At 51.7% G+C, this 18,272-nt stretch overlaps 1 protein-coding gene across 1 annotated transcript; it reads right to left on the bottom strand.

The window, feature by feature from the left end:
• Positions 1–6,419: 6,419 nt before the first annotated feature.
• Positions 6,420–15,397, bottom strand: LOC145338949 (claudin-4-like). The gene is made up of 2 exons (XM_080183352.1): positions 15,037–15,397; positions 6,420–7,258 (listed from the first exon to the last, which is right to left on the bottom strand). Exon 2 carries the CDS (start codon positions 7,247–7,249, stop codon positions 6,623–6,625), a length of 627 nt encoding a protein of 208 aa, XP_080039478.1. The 5' UTR covers positions 7,250–7,258; positions 15,037–15,397; the 3' UTR covers positions 6,420–6,622.
• Positions 15,398–18,272: the final 2,875 nt, after the last annotated feature.

Below are 18,272 nucleotides of genomic sequence, written 5' to 3'. Positions count from 1 at the left end.
GTCCTTCTGCTCCTCAACACTGTTAAGACTCCTACCCTTGATATTGTACTCCTTCATCCCATTGGTCCTGCCAAAATGGACCACTACACATTTATCTGCGTTGAAGTCCATCTGCCACTTCTCCGCCCAGTCTTGCATCCTATCTATGTCACGCTGCAACTTCTGACGACCCTCCAGACTATCCACAACACCACCAACCTTCATATCATCGGTGAACTTACTAACCCATCCCTCCACTTCCTCATCTAGGTCATTTATGAAAATGACAAAAAGCAAGGGCCCCAGAACAGATCCCTGGGGCACTCCATTGGTGACCAACCTCCATGCAGAAAAAGACCCATCCACAACCACTCTCTGCCTTCTGCGGGCAAGCCAATTCTGGATCCACAAGGCCAAAGCCCCTTGGATCCCATGCCCTCTCACCTTCTCAAGAAGTCTTGCATGGGGAACCTTATCAAACGCCTTGCTGAAGTCCATGTAAACCACATCCACCGCTCTTCCTTCGTCAATGTGTTCAGTCACATTTTCAAAGAACTCAACTAGGCTCGTAAAGCACGACCTGCCCTTGACAAAGCCGTGCTGACTATCTCTGATCATACTAAACTTCTCTAAATGTTCATAATCCTGTCCTTCAGAATCCTCTCCATCAGCTTACCAACCACTGAGGTTAGACTCACCAGTCAGTAATTTCCCAGGCTATCCCTGTTCCCTTTCTTGAATATAGGAGTCATGTCCGCAATCCTCCAATCCTCCGGAAATTCTCCCGTCTCCATCAATGACGCAAAGATCATCGCCAGAGGCTCTGCAATCACTTCCCTCGCCTCCCACAGTAACCTGGGGTACATCCCATCCAGTCCTGGTGACTTACCTATCTTGATAGAATTTAAAAGTTTCAACACATCCTCTTTCTTAATGTCCACATAGTTAATCTTTTCAATCCTCCGCAAACCTGTAGTACAACCACCCAGATCGCTTTCCACCGTGAATACCGAGGCAAAGTACTCATTAAGCACCTCTGCCATTTCTTCCGGTTCCACCCAGACTTTTCCCCCTTCACCTTTTATCGATCCTATCCCTTCTTTCCTCATCCTTTTACTTTTCACATATTTGTAGAACGCCTTGGGGTTTTCCTTAATCTTACCCTCCAAGGCCTTCTCATGGCCCCTTCTGGCTCTCCTAATTTCCTTTTTAATCTGTCTACATACCGTTTTCTCTTCTAGACCCTTAAGCTCTCCTAGCTCTCTGAACCTTCTGTACGCCTTTCTTTTCTTCCTGACTAGGTTCACCACAACCTTCGTGCACCTCGGCTCCCGCAACCTACCAAAACCTCCCTGTCTCATCGGAAAGTTGTCATGCAGAACTCCAGACAAACATTCCTTGAAAATCTGCCACCTTCCTTCAGTACCTTTCCCCAAAAACACCTCCTTCCAGTTCACTCGTCCAATTTTCTGCCTGAGGTCTTCATATTTCCCCTTACTCCAGATAAACACCTTCCTAGCCTGCCTGATCCTATCTCGTTCCAATGCCATCGTGAAGGCAATAGAATTATGATCTCCATCCCCGAGATGCTCTCCCACCGAGAGATCAGACACCTGTCCTGGTTCACTAGCCAGCACCAGGTCAAGTACAGCCTCTCCTCTCGTAGACTTATCCACATACTGTGTCAGGAACCCCCCCTGAACACACCTAACAAACTCCTCCCCATCCAAACCCCTTACCCTAGGGATATTCCAGTCGACGTTTGGGAAATTAAAGTCTCCCATCACGACAACTCTGTTACTACTACATCTCCCTAGGATCTGTTTCCCTATCTGCACCTCAACTTCCCTGTCACTATTGGGCGGCCTTTAGAATACACCCAGGAAAGTTATCGACCCTTTCCTGTTCCTAACTTCCACCCACAGAGACTCCGTAGACAGTCCCTCCACGGCATCCTCCTTCTCTGCAGCCATGACACTGTCCCTGATCAACAGTGCCACTCCGCCACCTCTTTTGCCTCCCTCCCTGTCCCTCCTGAAGCATCTGAATCCTGGCACCTGAAGTACCCAGTCCTGTCCCTGGGACATCCAAGTCTCCGTAATGGCCCCCACATCACATTCCACAGCAGCAATCCACGCCCTAAGCTCATCTACTTTATTCACTACACTCCTGGCGTTAAAATAGACACACCTCAGACCCTCGGTCCAGGCGCTTCCCTTCTCCATCACCCGTCTAACCTCCCTCTCACACTGTCTACAGTCCTTCTCTACATGGGAGCCAACCTCCTCGCCCTCAGTCACCTCACCTTGATTCCCTCCCCCCAATCTTTCTAGTTTAAAGCCCCCCCAGTAGCCCTAACCAACCTTCCCACCAAGATATTGGTCCCCCTGGGATTCAAGTGCCACCCGTCTTTACTGTACAGGTCACACTTGCCTCTAAAGAGGTCCCAATGATCCAGGAACCGGAATCCCTGCCCCCTGCTCCAGTCCCTTAGCCACACATTCACCCTCCACCTCATTCCATTCCTGCTCTCATTCTCCCGCGGCGCAGGCAGCAATCCTGAGATTACTACCTTCGCGTTCCTCTTTCTCAGCTGTCTACCTAATTGCCTATAATCTCTTTTCATGACCCTTTCCCTCATCCTGCCTATGTCAGCGGTACCTATACGTATCACAACCTCCGGCTCCTCACCCTCCCCTTTCAGGATGTCTGGGATGCGTCCAGAGACATCCCGGATCCCGACACCAGGGAGGCAAACCACCATCCGCGGCTCCCATCTGCGTCCGCAGAAACACCTGTCTGACTCCCTCACAGTGGAGTCCCCTATTAACACTGCCTTGCTGCTCTCTTCCTTACTTCTTTGAAGTACTGGGTCGGGCTCAGCTCCAGAGACCCGGCCACCACTGTGACCCCCAGGGTGAGCTGTCCCCCCCCCCCAAGCAGTACTCAGTACTTATTATGAAAGGGGACATCCACTGGCGTGCTCTCCATCACCCGAGCTTTCCCCTTCCTAACTGTTACCCACTTGCCTTCCTCCCATTGCCCCGGTGTGACCACTTGCTGGTAGCTCCTGTTAATCGCCGCCTCATTCTCTCTAATGAGACGAAGGTCCTCGAGCTGCAGTTCCAGTTCCTTAATCCGGTCCCTTAGGAACCGCAGCTCCACACACCCAGCACAGATATGGCTGTCTGGGAGACCAGGAGCCTCCAGGACCTCCCACATATTGCATTGGCAACAACATACTTACCTGCTCTTACTCCGAGTCCCTCTCTCTCTCTCTCTCTCTCTCTTTTAGATTAGAGGAGCGGGGAAGGTGGGATACTCTACCCATGTAGAGTATCGGGATTCCTCACCATTCTAATTTATGGCAAGGTGTGAGGGTGGGGAAAACTACCCAAGCCTCTTTGCAAATTCCTTCCTGTTTCCAGTTTAAAATTCAAAGAAAAAAACCAGAAAAGTTAGTTTAAAAAAAATCACTCAAGCTTACCCTCAAGCTGTCCTCTCACCAATCACTGCCTCTCTGCTGTGCTCCCAAGGAACTCTGAGAATGTAGTGTTACAGTCACAGCGAGGGTGTAGAGGGAGTGCAGAGGAGGTTTACTAGGCTGATACCGGAGTTGAGGGGATTGAGCTATGAGGAGAGGCTGAATAAACTAGGCTTGTACTCGTTAGAGTTTAGAAGAATGAGGGGAGATCTCATTGAGACGTATAAGATGATGAATGGGATGGATAGGATAGAGGTGGAGAGACTCTTCCCGCTCAAAAAAGACAGTAGGACTAGGGGGCACAGCCTCAAGATAAAGGGGAGGCGGTTTAGAACGGAGTTGAGGAGGAACTTCTTCACTCAAAGGGTGGTGAATCTCTGGAATTCTCTGCCCGTTGAAGTGGTGGAGGCTGCCTCGCTAAATATTTTTAAGAAGCGGGTTGATGGGTTCTTGATGAGAGAGGGGATTAAGGGTTATGGGGAGAGGGCCGGAAAGTGGAACTGAGCCACAACAGATCAGCCATGATCTTATTGAATGGCGGGGCAGGCTCGAAGGGCTAGATGGCCTACTCCTGCTCCTATTTCTTATGTTCTTATGTTCTTAATGCGAGGTAGGTCCATTCAAAAGTCTGACAGCAGCAGGGAAGAAGCTGTTCTTGAATCGGTCGGTACGGGACCTCAGACTTTTGTATCTTTTCCCTGACGGAAGAAGGTGGAAGAGAGAATGTCCGGGGGTGGGGGGAACGGATCCCTGATTATACCGGCTGCTTTTCCCCGAGGCAGCAGGAAGTGTAGATGGAGTCAATGACTAGGAGGTTGGTTTGCGTGATGGGATTGGGCTACATTCACGATCTTTTGTAGTTCCTTGTGGTCTTGGGCAGAGCAGGAGCCCAGACCGAGCTGTGATACATCCGGAAAGGATGCTTTCTATGGGGCATCTGTAAAAGTTGGTGAGAGTCGTAGCGGACATGCCAAATTTCCTACTGAGAAAGAGGCGTTGGTGGGGCTTTCTTAACTATAGTGTCGGCGTGGGGGAGGACCAGGACAGGTTGTTGGTGATCTGGACACCTAGAAACTTGAAGCTTTCTTGACCCTTTCTACTCCGTCCCCGTTGATGTAGACAGGGGCACGTTCTCCTTTACACTTCCTGAAGTCGATGACAATCTCCTTCGCTTTACTGACATTGAGGGAGAGATTATTGTCACCGCACCAGTTCACCAGATTCTCTATCTCATTCCCGTCCTCTGTAGATCGAGATCCGACCCACTATAAACTTGAAAATGGAGTTGGAGAGGAGTTTGGCCATGGGCGTTATCAGTCTCATAGTTTCATTCCCTTATCCTCATAGTTTGAGGATAAGGAGTGAACCTTTTAGGGACTGAGATGTGGAGAAATCTCTTCACCCAGAGGGTGGGGAATGTGTGGAATTCATTCCCACAGAAAGTAGTGAATCTCACTTTATATCCTTAATATCAGGATATTAGATGATCGGCCATGATGGGATTGAATGGCGGTACAGGTTAGAAAGGCTCATCCTGATTCTAGTTTGGGTGGGGGAGAGAGTTTAGAAAGGATATCAGCACTCCCCTATCTGTTTTTTGTTTTCCAGAATATCATCTTTATTAATTAACAGAGAGAGAGAGACCCAAAAACAGGAACATTGGTAACTTTACAATCTTAACATTGACGCAATTTCCCATCATGCCTCGGTACGGTTAACAATGTATCACTGGACGAATGGGAAAGTCTTTAACTTAAAGGCTTTAAATATACTTAAAATATCATTTTAAGTTAACAGGACCAAGGGGAGGGGTGGTGGGTTTGAGGTTATTGGCATCATCACCAGTCAGGGGCCATGTTCCCCAATGATTTGGCCTCCGGATGTGACTCAAAGCAGAGGGAGAGACTCTGGGCGGTTGGTTGAGGGAGTGGGGAGAGGGTCAAGTTGGGGGAATGGAGGGGAGGGGAGAGGGGATACGGAACTGAGAGGTGTCAGGGAGGGCGAAGGAGAGAGAGGGCGGGAGGAAGAGAGAGATTGAGAGAGGGAGATGGAGAGAGAAGGAAGGAGAGACGGAGATTGGGGGGAGGTGGAGAGAGAGATTGAGAGAGGGAGATGGAGAGGGAAGGAAGGAGAGAGGGAGATTGAGAGGGGGGAGAGAGAGAGAGAGATTGAGACAGAAAGGGACAGAGGGAGATTTAGAGCGAGGGAGATTGAAAGAGGTGAGGAGAAAGAGATTGGGAGAGGGAGGGAGTTTCAGAGAGAGGGAGATTGAGAAAGAGATAGAGAGGGAGGGCAGGAGCGAGGGAGAGCAGGAGAGAGGGAGATTGAGAGGGGGGAGACAGACGGACAGAGAGATTCAGAGAGAGAGGGAGATTAAGTGAGAGATTGCGTTTGAGAAAGGGAGGTTGGAAGAGGATGAGAAAGAGGGAGAGAGATTGGGAGAGGGAGAAAGAGAGGGAGCGAGGGAAAAAGAGAAGAAGGTTAGGAGAGAGAGAGAAATAGGGGGAAAGAGGGAGAAAAAGGGACAGAGAGTGGAAGGGGGGACGGAGAGAGGGAGAGATTCAGAGAGAGATTGAGAGAGGTGCAGATTGAGGGAGAGAGACAGATTGGGGTAGGGGGAAGGAGAGAGAGAGATTGGAGGAGAGGGAGGGAGAGAGAAAGGGAGAGAGATTGGGAGAGAGAAGAAGATAGGGAGAGTGGGAGAGGGAGGGAGAGAGATAGGGGGAGAGAAGGAGATAGGGAGATTGAGAAAGTGGGAGATAGAGAGGGAGATTGAGAAAGAGGGAGAGTGGGAGGAGGAGGGAGAGAAAAAGGGAGAAGGAGGTAGAGAGAGCAGGAGGGAGACATTGAGAGAGGAGGAGGGAGGGAGAAGGAGGGAGATAGGAAGAGAGGGAGGGAGATTGGGAAGAGAGAAGGGAGACAGAGGGAGATGGGAGAGGGGGAGGGAGAAAGAGGGAGAGAGAGAAAGAGGTAGAGAGGGAGAGGGAGATGGGGCAGGAGGGACGTGGGGGATGGGGGCGAGTGCAGTGTGGGACTGTCCCACCCTTGAGACATCACGGAGGGTGAGGGGGAAGAGGGGAGGCGTGCCCTGAATGAGTGGGTGGCCCCCCCTCCCTCTCCCCTGTCCCTCCAAGGTCAGCATGCCGAGGGAGGGGTTCCTCAGGCCTTCCTGTGGGCAGTAGTAGTGGCCCTGTGGAAGAGGGTGGGGTAGAGCTCACCCAGGCGGGGCCCGGAGAGGCACAGCAAGATCCCAGCCAGCAGTTGGGCGGCGCCAGCGGCGAAGGCCAGGAAGATAGCGGCGCCTGGCTCACGCTTGGCATCCAGCGCCACCAGGGGGTCAGCCAGGTCATGGTGGATGGAGTAGGTGGACCAGCCCGCCGTTAGTATCACCAAGATGCCGCACACCAGGAAGAGAATGCCCGCCGCCACGGCAAGGTTGCCCCTCCAGCCCGACTGCCCCCCACAGCTCAGGGCTCCGGCCGCCCCCATGCCCACCCCCAGGAGCCCTAGCACGGCGGCGAGGAGGGTCAGGACCCGGGCAGCCTGTAGGTCCTGAGGCAGCTCCAGCCACGGGGGGTAGGCGGCACAGTGCCGAGGATCTGAACCGTGGACAGCACAGCACATCCAGAGACCTTCCCAGATGGGCTCCGTCCCATTCACCATCTCCCGCGGCGTCACCCTCCACAGCGGGAGGCCACAGCACACGATGGTTCCCAGCCAACCCAATAACGCCAAGGTCCACCACAACGGCCGAGAGATACAGCAAAACCGCTCCTCCTCACACATCGCCTACAACTGGACAGAAAGAGCAATGACAGTTAGAAATAACTCCAACATTCCCTACAGCTCCCTCAGTCTTCCTCAACCTCCCTCAATTTCCATCCCTTCCTTCCTCAATCTCCATCCCTTCCTCAATCTCCCCCTCCCTCTCCCTCAATCTCTCCCTCAATCTCCCCCTCCCTCAATCTCTCCCTCAATCTCCCCCTCCCTCAATCTCTCCCTCAATCTCCCCCTCCCTCAATCTCTCCCTCAATCTCCCCCTCCCTCAATCTCTCCCTCAATCTCCCCCTCCCTCTCCCTCAATCTCCCCCTCCCTCTCCCTCAATCTCCCCCTCCCTCTCCCTCAATCTCCCTCTCCCTCAATCTCCCACTCTCTCTCCCTCAATCTCCCACTCTTTCTCTCTCAATCTCTCCCTCAATCTCCCCCTCCCTCTCCCTCAATCTCCCCCTCCCTCTCCTTCAATCTCCCCCTCCCTCAATCTCCCCCTCCCTCTCCCTCAATCTCCCCCTCCCTCTCCTTCAATCTCCCCCTCCCTCAATCTCCCCCTCCCTCTCCCTCAATCTCCCTCTCCCTCAATCTCCCACTCTCTCTCCCTCAATCTCCCACTCTCTGCCTCAATCTCCCACTCTCTCTCCCTCAGTCACTCTCTCTCTCCCCCTTAGTCCCATCCTCAATCTCACTCAGCCTCCCTCAATCTCCATCCCCCAATCTATTTCCCTCAATCACATTCAAACTCTCTCACTCTCCCTCCCTCAATCTCCCTCAATTTGCCTCTCTCCCTCCCTCTCTCCCCCAATCTGAACAGAAACAGCCCGGGAAACAGGCCCTTCGGCCCAACGAGCCCGCGCCGCCATTTTAACACCACCAGTCCCCCCTCCACCCATGACCCTTATCCAGTGTTTTGTGGCCATCCACATTGAGGGAAACTAATTTAGGGACAATTTATTACCTCCAATCAGCCTAACAGCACACCTTTGGGGTGTGGGAGGAAACCGGAGCACCCGGAGAAAACCCACGCAGACACGGGGAGAATGCGCAAACTCCCACAGACACTGGCCCAAATCCATGTGTCTGCACAGCAATCAGTGATAGTCACTGAGCTGTCGTCTTGCCCAGTATCTGGTCCAGTTTAGGCACACACTAACGACATGAAGCACTAGGCCAATCTCGAACATCCAAGAGCAGCCCCAGTACGACCCATCGCGTGTATGCCCCTCGTTGGACACAAGGTGGACCGACTTAAAACCTGTGAATGAAAAAGAGAGTTATTATTGTACCATATCCATTTACATTACCAGGGACGCCCCAATGCTAATGACCCTTATTTAAAACAATCTCCTATATCCTCCCATCTCCAACCCACTCATGTGCCTGTCTAAGTTACTCTTAAACAACTCCAGCGTGTTTGCCTCCACCACTTTACTTGGCAGAGCATTCCATACCCCCACTACCCTCTGTGTGAAAAACCTCCCTCTAATATCTGTTACATAAGAACATAAGAAACAGGAGCAGGAGTCGGCCATCTAGCCCTTCGAGCCTGCCCCGCCATTCAATAAGATCATGGCTGATCTGTCGTGGATCAGTTCCATATTCCCGCCCTCTCCCCATAACCCTTAATCCCCTCGCTTATCAAAAACCCATCAACCTGCGTCTTAAAAGTATTTAGCGAGGCAGCCTCCACCACTTCAACGGGCAGAGAATTCCAGAGATTCACCACCCTTTGAGTGAAGAAGTTCTTCCTGTTATACCTCTCCCCTCTCACCTTAAGCCCATGGCCCCTTGTCCTGTGTGTGTCTATCATAGGAAATAGCTTACTCTGTTTACTCTATCTATACCCTTCATAATCTTATATACCTCTATTAGATCCCCCCTCAGTCGCCGTCTTTCAAGGGAAAAGAGCCCCAATTTATTCAATCTTTCCTCACACCCCAGTCCTTCCATACCAGGCAACATCCTGGTAAACCTCCTCTGCACTCTCTCCAGAGTCTCCACGTCCTTCCGGTAGTAAGGCGACCAGAACTGGACGCAGTACTCCAAATGTGGCCTAACCAACGTTCTGTACAACTGCAACATTAGACTCCAGCTCTTATATTCTATACCCCTTCCTATAAAGGCTAACACACCATAGGCTTTCTTCACCACACTCTCCACTTGTACTGCCACCTTCAAAGACTTGTGCACTTGCACCCCCAGGTCTCGCTGCAATTCTATACTCCTTATGGGCTTACCCTTTACCATATAACTCCCCCCTACATTATTCCGGCCAAAATGCATCACCTCACATTTATCCAGATTAAACTCCATTTGCCACGTATTTGCCCAATCAATCAGCCTATCAATATCCCATTGTATTGCCAGACACTGCTCCTCACTGCCCACCAATCCAGCCATCTTGGTGTCATCAGCAAATTTGCTGATCGCACCACCTACTCCCTCTTCCAAGTCATTTATATACACTACAAAGAGAAGAGGTCCCAGTACTGAGCCCTGCGGCACACTACTAGTGACAGACCTCCAGCTAGAAAAGGACCCCTCCACTACTACTCTCTGACCCCTCTTTGCAAGCCAGTTCTCTACCCATCTAGATACCTGTCCCTGTATCCCATGAGCTTTAATCTTCTCTACCAACCTACCATGAGGGACTTTGTCAAACGCCTTACTGAAATCCATATAGACGACATCAACGGCTCGTCCTTCGTCGACCGTTTTTGTCACCTCCTCAAAAAATTCTACCAGATTCATAAGGCAAGACTTCCCCTTTACAAAGCCATGCTGCATATCCTTAATCAGATCGCAACGCTCTAAGTGCTCATACATCCTATCCCTAAGAATCCTCTCCATCAACTTGCCTACCACTGACGTCAAACTCACCGGCCTGTAGTTACCAGGGTTATCCCTCCTACCCTTTTTAAACAACGGTACCACGTTCGCTATCGTCCAGTCCTCTGGGACCTCATCTGTGTCCAAAGAAGAGACAAAGATTTGCGTCAGAGGCCCAGCCTCTGATTTTTATCCCTGCTATTACTGGGCACTGGCAGCAGCCCAGAGATCGCCACCCTGGAGGCCCTACACTTCAGCCTGGCCCCCAACTCCCTGAACTGCCTACGTATTCCCCCCCTACTCTTCCTTCCTACGTCCTTCTCTCCTACGTGTATATCTGCACGTCATCTCTCGCCTCCCTAAGCAGCCTAGGATAAATGCCATCGGGCCCCGGAGATTTATCGGTTTTAATGCTACCTAAAAGCCCTAACACTTCTTCCCTCGTAATCGATAGATCTTTCAATTGGTCTACCGCTCCCTCGATGACCGTACCAGACATCAAGCCCCTCTTCTTCGTGAATACCAACGCAAAGTATTCATTCAGGATCTCCCCCATTCCCTCAGACTCTAAGCACAATTCCCCTCGTCTGTCCCTTAGAAGACTGATTTTACCCCTAGTCACCCTTTTGCTCCTCAGATAGGAGTAAAACGTCTTTGGATTCTCCTTAACCCTACCTGCCAAATCCATCTCATGCCCCTTCTTTGCTCTCCTAACTCCCCTTTTGAGATCCCTCCTACTCTCTCTGTACTCCTCCGACACTCTCTCCGTTCCCAACTGCTTAGATCTGACATACGCCTCTCGTTTCTTCCTAACCAGGTCTTCTATATCTCTTATAATCCATGGTTCTCTAATCCTACCTTTCCCATCCTTCCTCCTAACCGGCACATGCCTTTCCTGCACCCGTTGCAGTTTTCCCTTGAAAGACTCCCACATGCCTAACGTGGTCTTGCCCTCCAACAGCCTATCCCAGTCTGTATCCCTAAGCTCCTGCCTAATCCGGCTGTATCTAGCCTTTCCCCAATTTAGCACCCTCCCCTTAGGACAGCAATCATCTTTTTCCATTTGTATCCTAAAGTAGACGGAGTTGTGGTCACTATTAGCCACATGTTCACCTACCGCAACCTCAACCACCTGACCCGGCTCATTTCCCAGAACTAAATCCAGTATAGCCCCTTCTCTAGTCGGACTATCTACATACTGCTGCAAGGACCCTTCCAATACACCATCCGAACCCCCAGCTCTAGGCACGTTCCAATCCACCCCAGGGAGATTAAAATCTCCCACTACAACAACCCTGTTCTTCCTACACCTATCCAAAATGTCTCTACATATACCCTCTTCCACTGCCCGCGCGCTGTCGGGCCGCCTTTAGAACAGTCCTAGCATAGTAATGGCCCCCTTCCTATTCCTCAACTCCACCCACAGAGACTCAATTCCTAACCCCTCCATGTTATCCTCCCTCTGCACCGCTGTGATCTGCTCCCTAACTAAGAGCGCCACTCCCCCTCCTCTTTTCAACCCTCCCCTATCACGCCTAAAACACTAAGACCCTGGAATATTTAGCTGCCAGTTCTGCCCCTCTTTTAACCACATCTCTGTCACTGCCACCACATCTAAATTCCTCGCGAACATCAAGGCCTTAAGTTCATCCGTCTGACCCGTCACACTCCTCGCATTAAAACAGATGCACTGAAGACCCTCAGGCCCACTCGGATCCTCCTTCTCCTGGGAGATTTTCCTATCATCTAGACTTAACCTGACCTCCAACTCACTCCCACTCCCAGTGCATAAGTTGTCTGTCTCCTCCCCACCCCCCCTCCCCTCCCCATATTAGTTTAAACCCTGCCGAAACACTCCAGCTAACCTCCCAGCTAAAATATGTGTCCCCTTCCCATTTAAATGTTCCCTATCCCACTTCTACAAGTGCTCTTCCCTCACAAAGACTTCCCAATGGTCTACAAAACTAAAACCCTCTGTCCTGCACCAATCCCTCAGCCACACATTCAGCTGCAGGATCTCATTATTTTTATCCCTGCTATTACTGGGCACTGGCAGCAGCCCAGAGATCGCCACCCTGGAGGCCCTACACTTCAGCCTGGCCCCCAACTCCCTGAACTGCCTACTCTTCCTTCCTACGTCCTTCTCTCCTACGTGTATATCTGCCTCCCTCAATCTCACCCTCCCTCTCACTCTCTCCCCCTGTCCCTCTCTCATTCACCCTCTCTCACTCTCCCTCAATCCCCTGTTCGCTCTCTCTCAATTTCCCTCTCTCTCTCTCCCTCAATCTTTCTATCCGTCAATTCCCTCCCTTAGCCTCCCTCTATCTCTCTATCAATCTCTCTCTATCCCTCCCTCAATCTCACTCTCTCTCTTGCTCCCTAAAGCTCCCTCTCTCCCTCAATTTCCCCCAACCCCCCTCTCCCACTCAATCTCCCTCTCTCTTCCTCAATCTGTCTCTCCCTCAATCTCCCTTCTCTTGCTCTCAATCTCCACCTCTTCTCCCTCAATCTCTCTCTCCCCCCCCCCTCTCTCTCTGTCTGTGTCTCCGTCTCTCTCCCTCTCCGTGTCTCTCTCTCTCTCTTCGTCTCCCTCTCTCTCTCTCTCCCTTTGAGATGTTGCTCTCTTCCCTTGCTGGATAAAACTCATCCCCTCACTCCCTCACCACCCAACCTGTCCAAACACAGCAAGACCTAGCCAATACCCAGGCTCAGGCTAACAAATAGCAAATAACATTCGCATCACAGACACAAGTGCCAGACAGTGCCTGTCCCCAACTGAAGAGAATCTAACCATCTCCCCCCCGTGACATTCTGTGTCATCACCATCGCTGAATCCCCCCTCTCCCCCACTATCAACATCCTGGGGGGTTACCATTGACAATCGCTGAATCCCCCCCTCCCCCCCACTATCAACATCCTGGGGGTTACCATTGACCAGAAACTGAACTGGGTCCCGGCCACATCAATACTGTGTCTCCCAGAGAAGGTCAGAGGCTGGGAATCCTGCGGGGAGTAACTCACCTCCTGACTCCCCCTCCCCCCCTTCCCAAAGCCTGTCCCACCATCCACAAGGACACAAGTCCGGAGTGCGGTGGGACACTCCCCACTCGCCTGGGATGGGTGCGGCTCCCAACCACACCCGAGAAGCTCGACACCATCCAGGACAAAGCAGCCCCCCCTCCCCTCTGCTCAATCAACATACTAACCCCCACCTTCAACACTCACTCCCTCCACCACCCACGCACACAGTGTGTACCGTCTACAAGGTGCCCTGCAGCGACTCGCCAAGGCTCCTTCCACAGCACCTTCCAAACCCACCACCCAGAAGGGCAAGGGGGGGCAGCAGACGTATGGGGAGCACCCACCGCCTGCAAGACACACCCTCTCTGAGCCCCCTTCCCGTCCTGACTTGGAAATATATCGGCCGCTCCTTCACTGGCATCAAAATCCTGAAGTTCCCTCCCTAACAGCGCCATGGCTGTACCTACCCCACACAGGGGAGACTGCAGTGCGTTCAAGATGGCAGCTTATCCCCACCATGAGGGGGCCAATTAGAGACGGGGGATTCAATCCTGAGCCGCTCAGTGACTGTCCCTAAGAAGAATGAATGGCGATGGATTTGGTGGGAGAGAGAGCAGCGGGTTAACGCTACTGCCTCACAGGGCCAGGGACCCGGGTTCGACACCCGGCTCGGGTCACTGTGTGCAGTCTGCACCTTCTCCCCGTGTCTGCATGAGTTTCCTCTGGGGGCTCCGGTTTGCTCCCACAGTCTGAAAGACATGCGGGTTAGGTGGATTGGCCATGCTAAATTGTCCCTTAGTGTCCAAAGATGTGCAGGTTAGGGTGGATTGGCCATGCTAAATTGTCCCTTAGTGTCCAAAGATGTGTAGGTTAGGGTGGATTGGCCATGCTAAATTGTCCCTTAGTGTCCAAAGATGTGTAGGTTAGGGTGGATTGGCCATGCTAAATTGTATTAGTGTCCAAAGATGTGTAGGTTAGGGTGGATTGGCCAGTGCTAAATTGTCCCTTAGTGTCCAAAGATGTGCAGGTTAGGTGGATTGGCCATGCTAAATTGTCCCTTAGTGTCCAAAGATGTGTAGGTTAGGGTGGATTGGCCATGCTAAATTGTCCCTTAGTGTCCAAAGATGTGTAGGTTAGGGTGGATTGGCCGTGCTAAATTGTCCCTTAGTGTCCAAAGATGTATAGGTTAGGGTGGATTGGCCGTGCTAAATTGCCCCTTAGTGTCCAAAGATGTGTAGGTTAGGGTGGATTGGCCGTGCTAAATTGTCCCTTAGTGTCCAAAGATGTGTAGGTTAGGGTGGATTGGCCGTGCTAAATTGTCCCTTAGTGTCCAAAGATGTATAGGTTAGGGTGGATTGGCCGTGCTAAATTGCCCCTTAGTGTCCAAAGATGTGTAGGTTAGGGGGATTGGCCATGCTAAATTGTCCCTTAGTGTCCAAAGATGTGTAGGTTAGGGTGGATTGGCCATGCTAAATTGTCCCTTAGTGTCCAAAGATGTGTAGTTTAGGGTGGATTGGCCGTGCTAAATTGTCCCTTAGTGTCCAAAGATGTGTAGGTTAGGGTGGATTGGCCATGCTAAATTGTCCCTTAGTGTCCAAAGATGTGTAGGTTAGGGTGAATTGGCCGTGCTAAATTACCCCTTAGTGTCCAAAGATGTGCAGGTTAGGGTGGATTGGCAATGCTAAATTGTCCCTTAGTGTCCAAAGATGTGTAGGTTAGGGTGGATTGGCCATGCTAAATTGTCCCTTAGTGTCCAAAGATGTGTAGGTTAGGGTGGATTGGCCATGCTAAATTGTCCCTCAGGGGGATTAGCAGGGTAAATATGTGTAGTTATGGGAATAGGGCCTGGGTGGGATTTTGGTTAGTGCAGACTCGATGGGCCAAATGGCCTCTTTCTTTACTGTCGGGATTCTATGGATATCTGTTCCCCCTCTCTCCCGCGGGCACTTACTTGTTCGATCGACACTCCCCTCACTCTCTCTGCCCTCGGTTCAACGCCCCTCCGGCCTCGGGTGCGAGTGTTCCTCCAATTCCTCCCGGCTCTCCCAATCCAAAGGTCTCCTCTGGGAGAACGCTACCGGCAGCAGTGACTCGCTGAGCTGACTTAGGAAACAGCCAGGAATTAGATTCCGAGGAAGGCAGGAGGTGTGGGAAGGAAGGAATTCCATTGCAAGCCACGGGCGTGGCATACGAGAGAGAGAGACACCCCGCTCGCCATCAACAAATATTCGCCCAGACACGACCCGTGACCCAGGCAGAGATCAAAACACAAATAATATTCCTCACTCCCTCAACAAGCGGCACTACAACCGGTCTTTCCCCTCCCCGAACACACAACTACGTTCATTCCCTTCCAAAAATCAGTGTATCTAACACACAGTGACACCCGGTCCCAGAGTGGGGGAAAGGACAGTGTATCTAACGCACTGTGACACCCGGTCCCAGAGTGGGGGAAAGGACAGTGTATCTAACACACTGTGACACCCGGTCCCAGAGTGGGGGAAAGGACAGTGTATCTAACGCACTGTGACACCCGGTCCCAGAGTGGGGGAAAGGACAGTGTATCTAACGCACTGTGACACCCGGTCCCAGAGTGGGGGAAAGGACAGTGTATCTAACGCACTGTGACACCCGGTCCCAGAGAGGGGGGGAAAGGACAGTGTATCTAACGCACTGTGATACCCGGTCCCAGAGAGGGAAAGGACAGTGTATCTAACGCACTGTGACACCCGGTCCCAGAGTGGGGGAAAGGACAGTGTATCTAACGCACTGTGACACCCGGTCCCAGAGTGGGGGAAAGGACAGTGTATCTAACGCACTGTGACACCCGGTCCCAGAGTGGGGGAAAGGACAGTGTATCTAACGCACTGTGACACCCGGTCCCAGAGTGGGGGAAAGGACAGTGTATCTAACGCACTGTGACACCCGGTCCCAGAGAGGGGGAAAGGACAGTGTATCTAACGCACTGTGAAACCCGGTCCCAGAGTGGGGAAAGGACAGTGTATCTAACGCACTGTGACACCCGGTCCCAGAGAGGGGGGAAAGGACAGTGTATCTAACGCACTGTGACACCCGGTCCCAGAGTGGGGGAAAGGACAGTGTATCTAACGCACTGTGACACCCGGTCCCAGAGAGGGGAAAGGACAGTGTATCTAACGCACTGTGACACCCGGTCCCAGAGGGGGGGAAAGGACAGTGTATCTAACGCACTGTGACACCCGGTCCCAGAGAGTGGGGGAAAGGACAGTGTATCTAACGCACTGTGACACCCGGTCCCAGAGTGGGGGAAAGGACAGTGTATCTAACGCACTGTGACACCCGGTCCCAGAGAGGGGGAAAGGACAGTGTATCTAACGCACTGTGACACCCGGTCCCAGAGTGGGGAAAGGACAGTGTATCTAACGCACTGTGACACCCGGTCCCAGAGTGGGGAAAGGACAGTGTATCTAACGCACTGTGACACCCGGTCCCAGAGTGGGGGAAAGGACAGTGTATCTAACGCACTGTGACACCCGGTCCCAGAGTGGGGGAAAGGACAGTGTATCTAACGCACTGTGACACCCGGTCCCAGAGGGGGAAAGGACAGTGTGTCTAACGCACTGTGACACCCGGTCCCAGAGAGGGGGAAAGGACAGTGTGTCTAACGCACTGTGACACCCGGTCCCAGAGGGGGAAAGGACAGTGTATCTAACGCACTGTGAAATTTTTTCCCTGCGTGACTGTTTGAGGTAGGTGTGTTTCGGGATTTTGCTGACACACTTGTTGTACTTCGCTGTGGCATTGAAGGAATGTCAGATATTTAATAACAAACCACATTCTGTGCCAATAACACATGAGTTAACTCTGAGACCATGCAGCAAGTCCTCCTAATGATCAGTGTGTGTGTGTGATGTGTGCGTGAGTCAGGGTGAAATCCCAGATACTGTCTCAACATGAATTAGTGAATCATTCCAACACAGTTCTCTCTCTCCCTGTCACACTCTCTCCCTCTAATCTGTCTTTCTCTGTCTGTCTGTGTCTCTCCCTGTCTCATGCTCTTTCTACCTGTATCTCTCTCTACCTGTATCTCTCTCTACCTGTATCTCTCTCTGTTTGTGTCTCTATCTCTCAGTCCCTCTCTCTTTCTCTCTCCATCTGTCTCCTTAGCTCTCTCCCTGTGTTCTTATTTCTGTCCATCTCTCTCCGTCTCTTTCGCTCTGTTTCATTCTCTCTCTCACTGTGTCTCTCGCTCTCTCTGTCTGTCTCTCTCTCTCTATTATAGAACCAAATACACAGTGGCAGCAGCGAGGCCTTTGGATCCCTCTGGACTGCACTGACTGACTGACAGAGGAGCTTAAACATACTCCACACTATCTCCATCTTTGAACACTAAGGGGACAATTTTGCACGGCCAATCCACCCTAGCCAGCATGTCTTTCAGACTGTGGGAGGAAACCAGAGCACCCGGAGGAAACCCACGCAGACATGGGGAGAATGTGCAAACTCACACAGACAGTGACCCGAGCCAGGAATCGAACCCGGGTCCCAGGTGCTGTGAGGCAGCAGCGTTAACCCACTGTGCTACCATGCAATCCTGTCTCTCCCTTTCCCTGGGTGTTTACCTGGTTGTTGCTGTGTAGATTACACCTCTTTCTCTCTCTCTCTCACTCCGTCTCGCCTTCTCTCCCTTTTTATGTGTTCTCCAAGAGCTCGTTCTCTCTCTGTCTCTCTCTCTCTCTCTATCTCTCTCTCTCTCTCTCCCGCCTCTTCACTCTCAGTTCTCCATCTGTTTTCTCTCTCTATCCCTTGCTCTACCTCCAGTTACTCTCAGCCTTCTGTCTCTCTCTCTCTAATCGCTTCTCATGATCTCTTGATCTCTCTCAGTTCTCTGTCTGTGTCCTCTTTTTCTCTCTCTCCCTCTCCATCTCTCATTCCCGCTCAGTACTCAGCCCGCATGCCCCATCTCTCTCTCTCCATCTCTCGCTCTCCATCTCACGAACTCTCTCTATTCTCTGTCCGTCTGTTATCTCTCTCCATCTCTCCCTTGCGCTCCGTTTCCCACTCTCTGTCTCTGTTCTTTCCATCTCTCCCTCTCTGTCTCTCTCTCTATTACTCTCTCTCCATCACTTTATCTCTGACTCTCTCTCTCTTTCTGTCTCTCTCTCTCACTCTCCCCCTGTTGATTTCCCTCTGTTCCCTGCCCCTATG

Source organism: Carcharhinus amblyrhynchos, unplaced genomic scaffold, assembly GCF_965287045.1.
Source record: "Carcharhinus amblyrhynchos unplaced genomic scaffold, sCarAmb.v2.hapA chromosome_263, whole genome shotgun sequence".
Taxonomy (NCBI): Eukaryota; Metazoa; Chordata; class Chondrichthyes; order Carcharhiniformes; family Carcharhinidae; genus Carcharhinus; species Carcharhinus amblyrhynchos.
Note: the sequence above shows the minus strand (reverse complement) of the source record. Positions and strands in the feature narration are given on the sequence as shown.

Coding starts and splice junctions, on each gene's coding strand:
- LOC145338949 (XM_080183352.1), bottom strand. CDS start 7,249: ATGTGTGAGGAGGAGCGGTTTTGCTGTATCTCTCGGCCGTTGTGGTGG.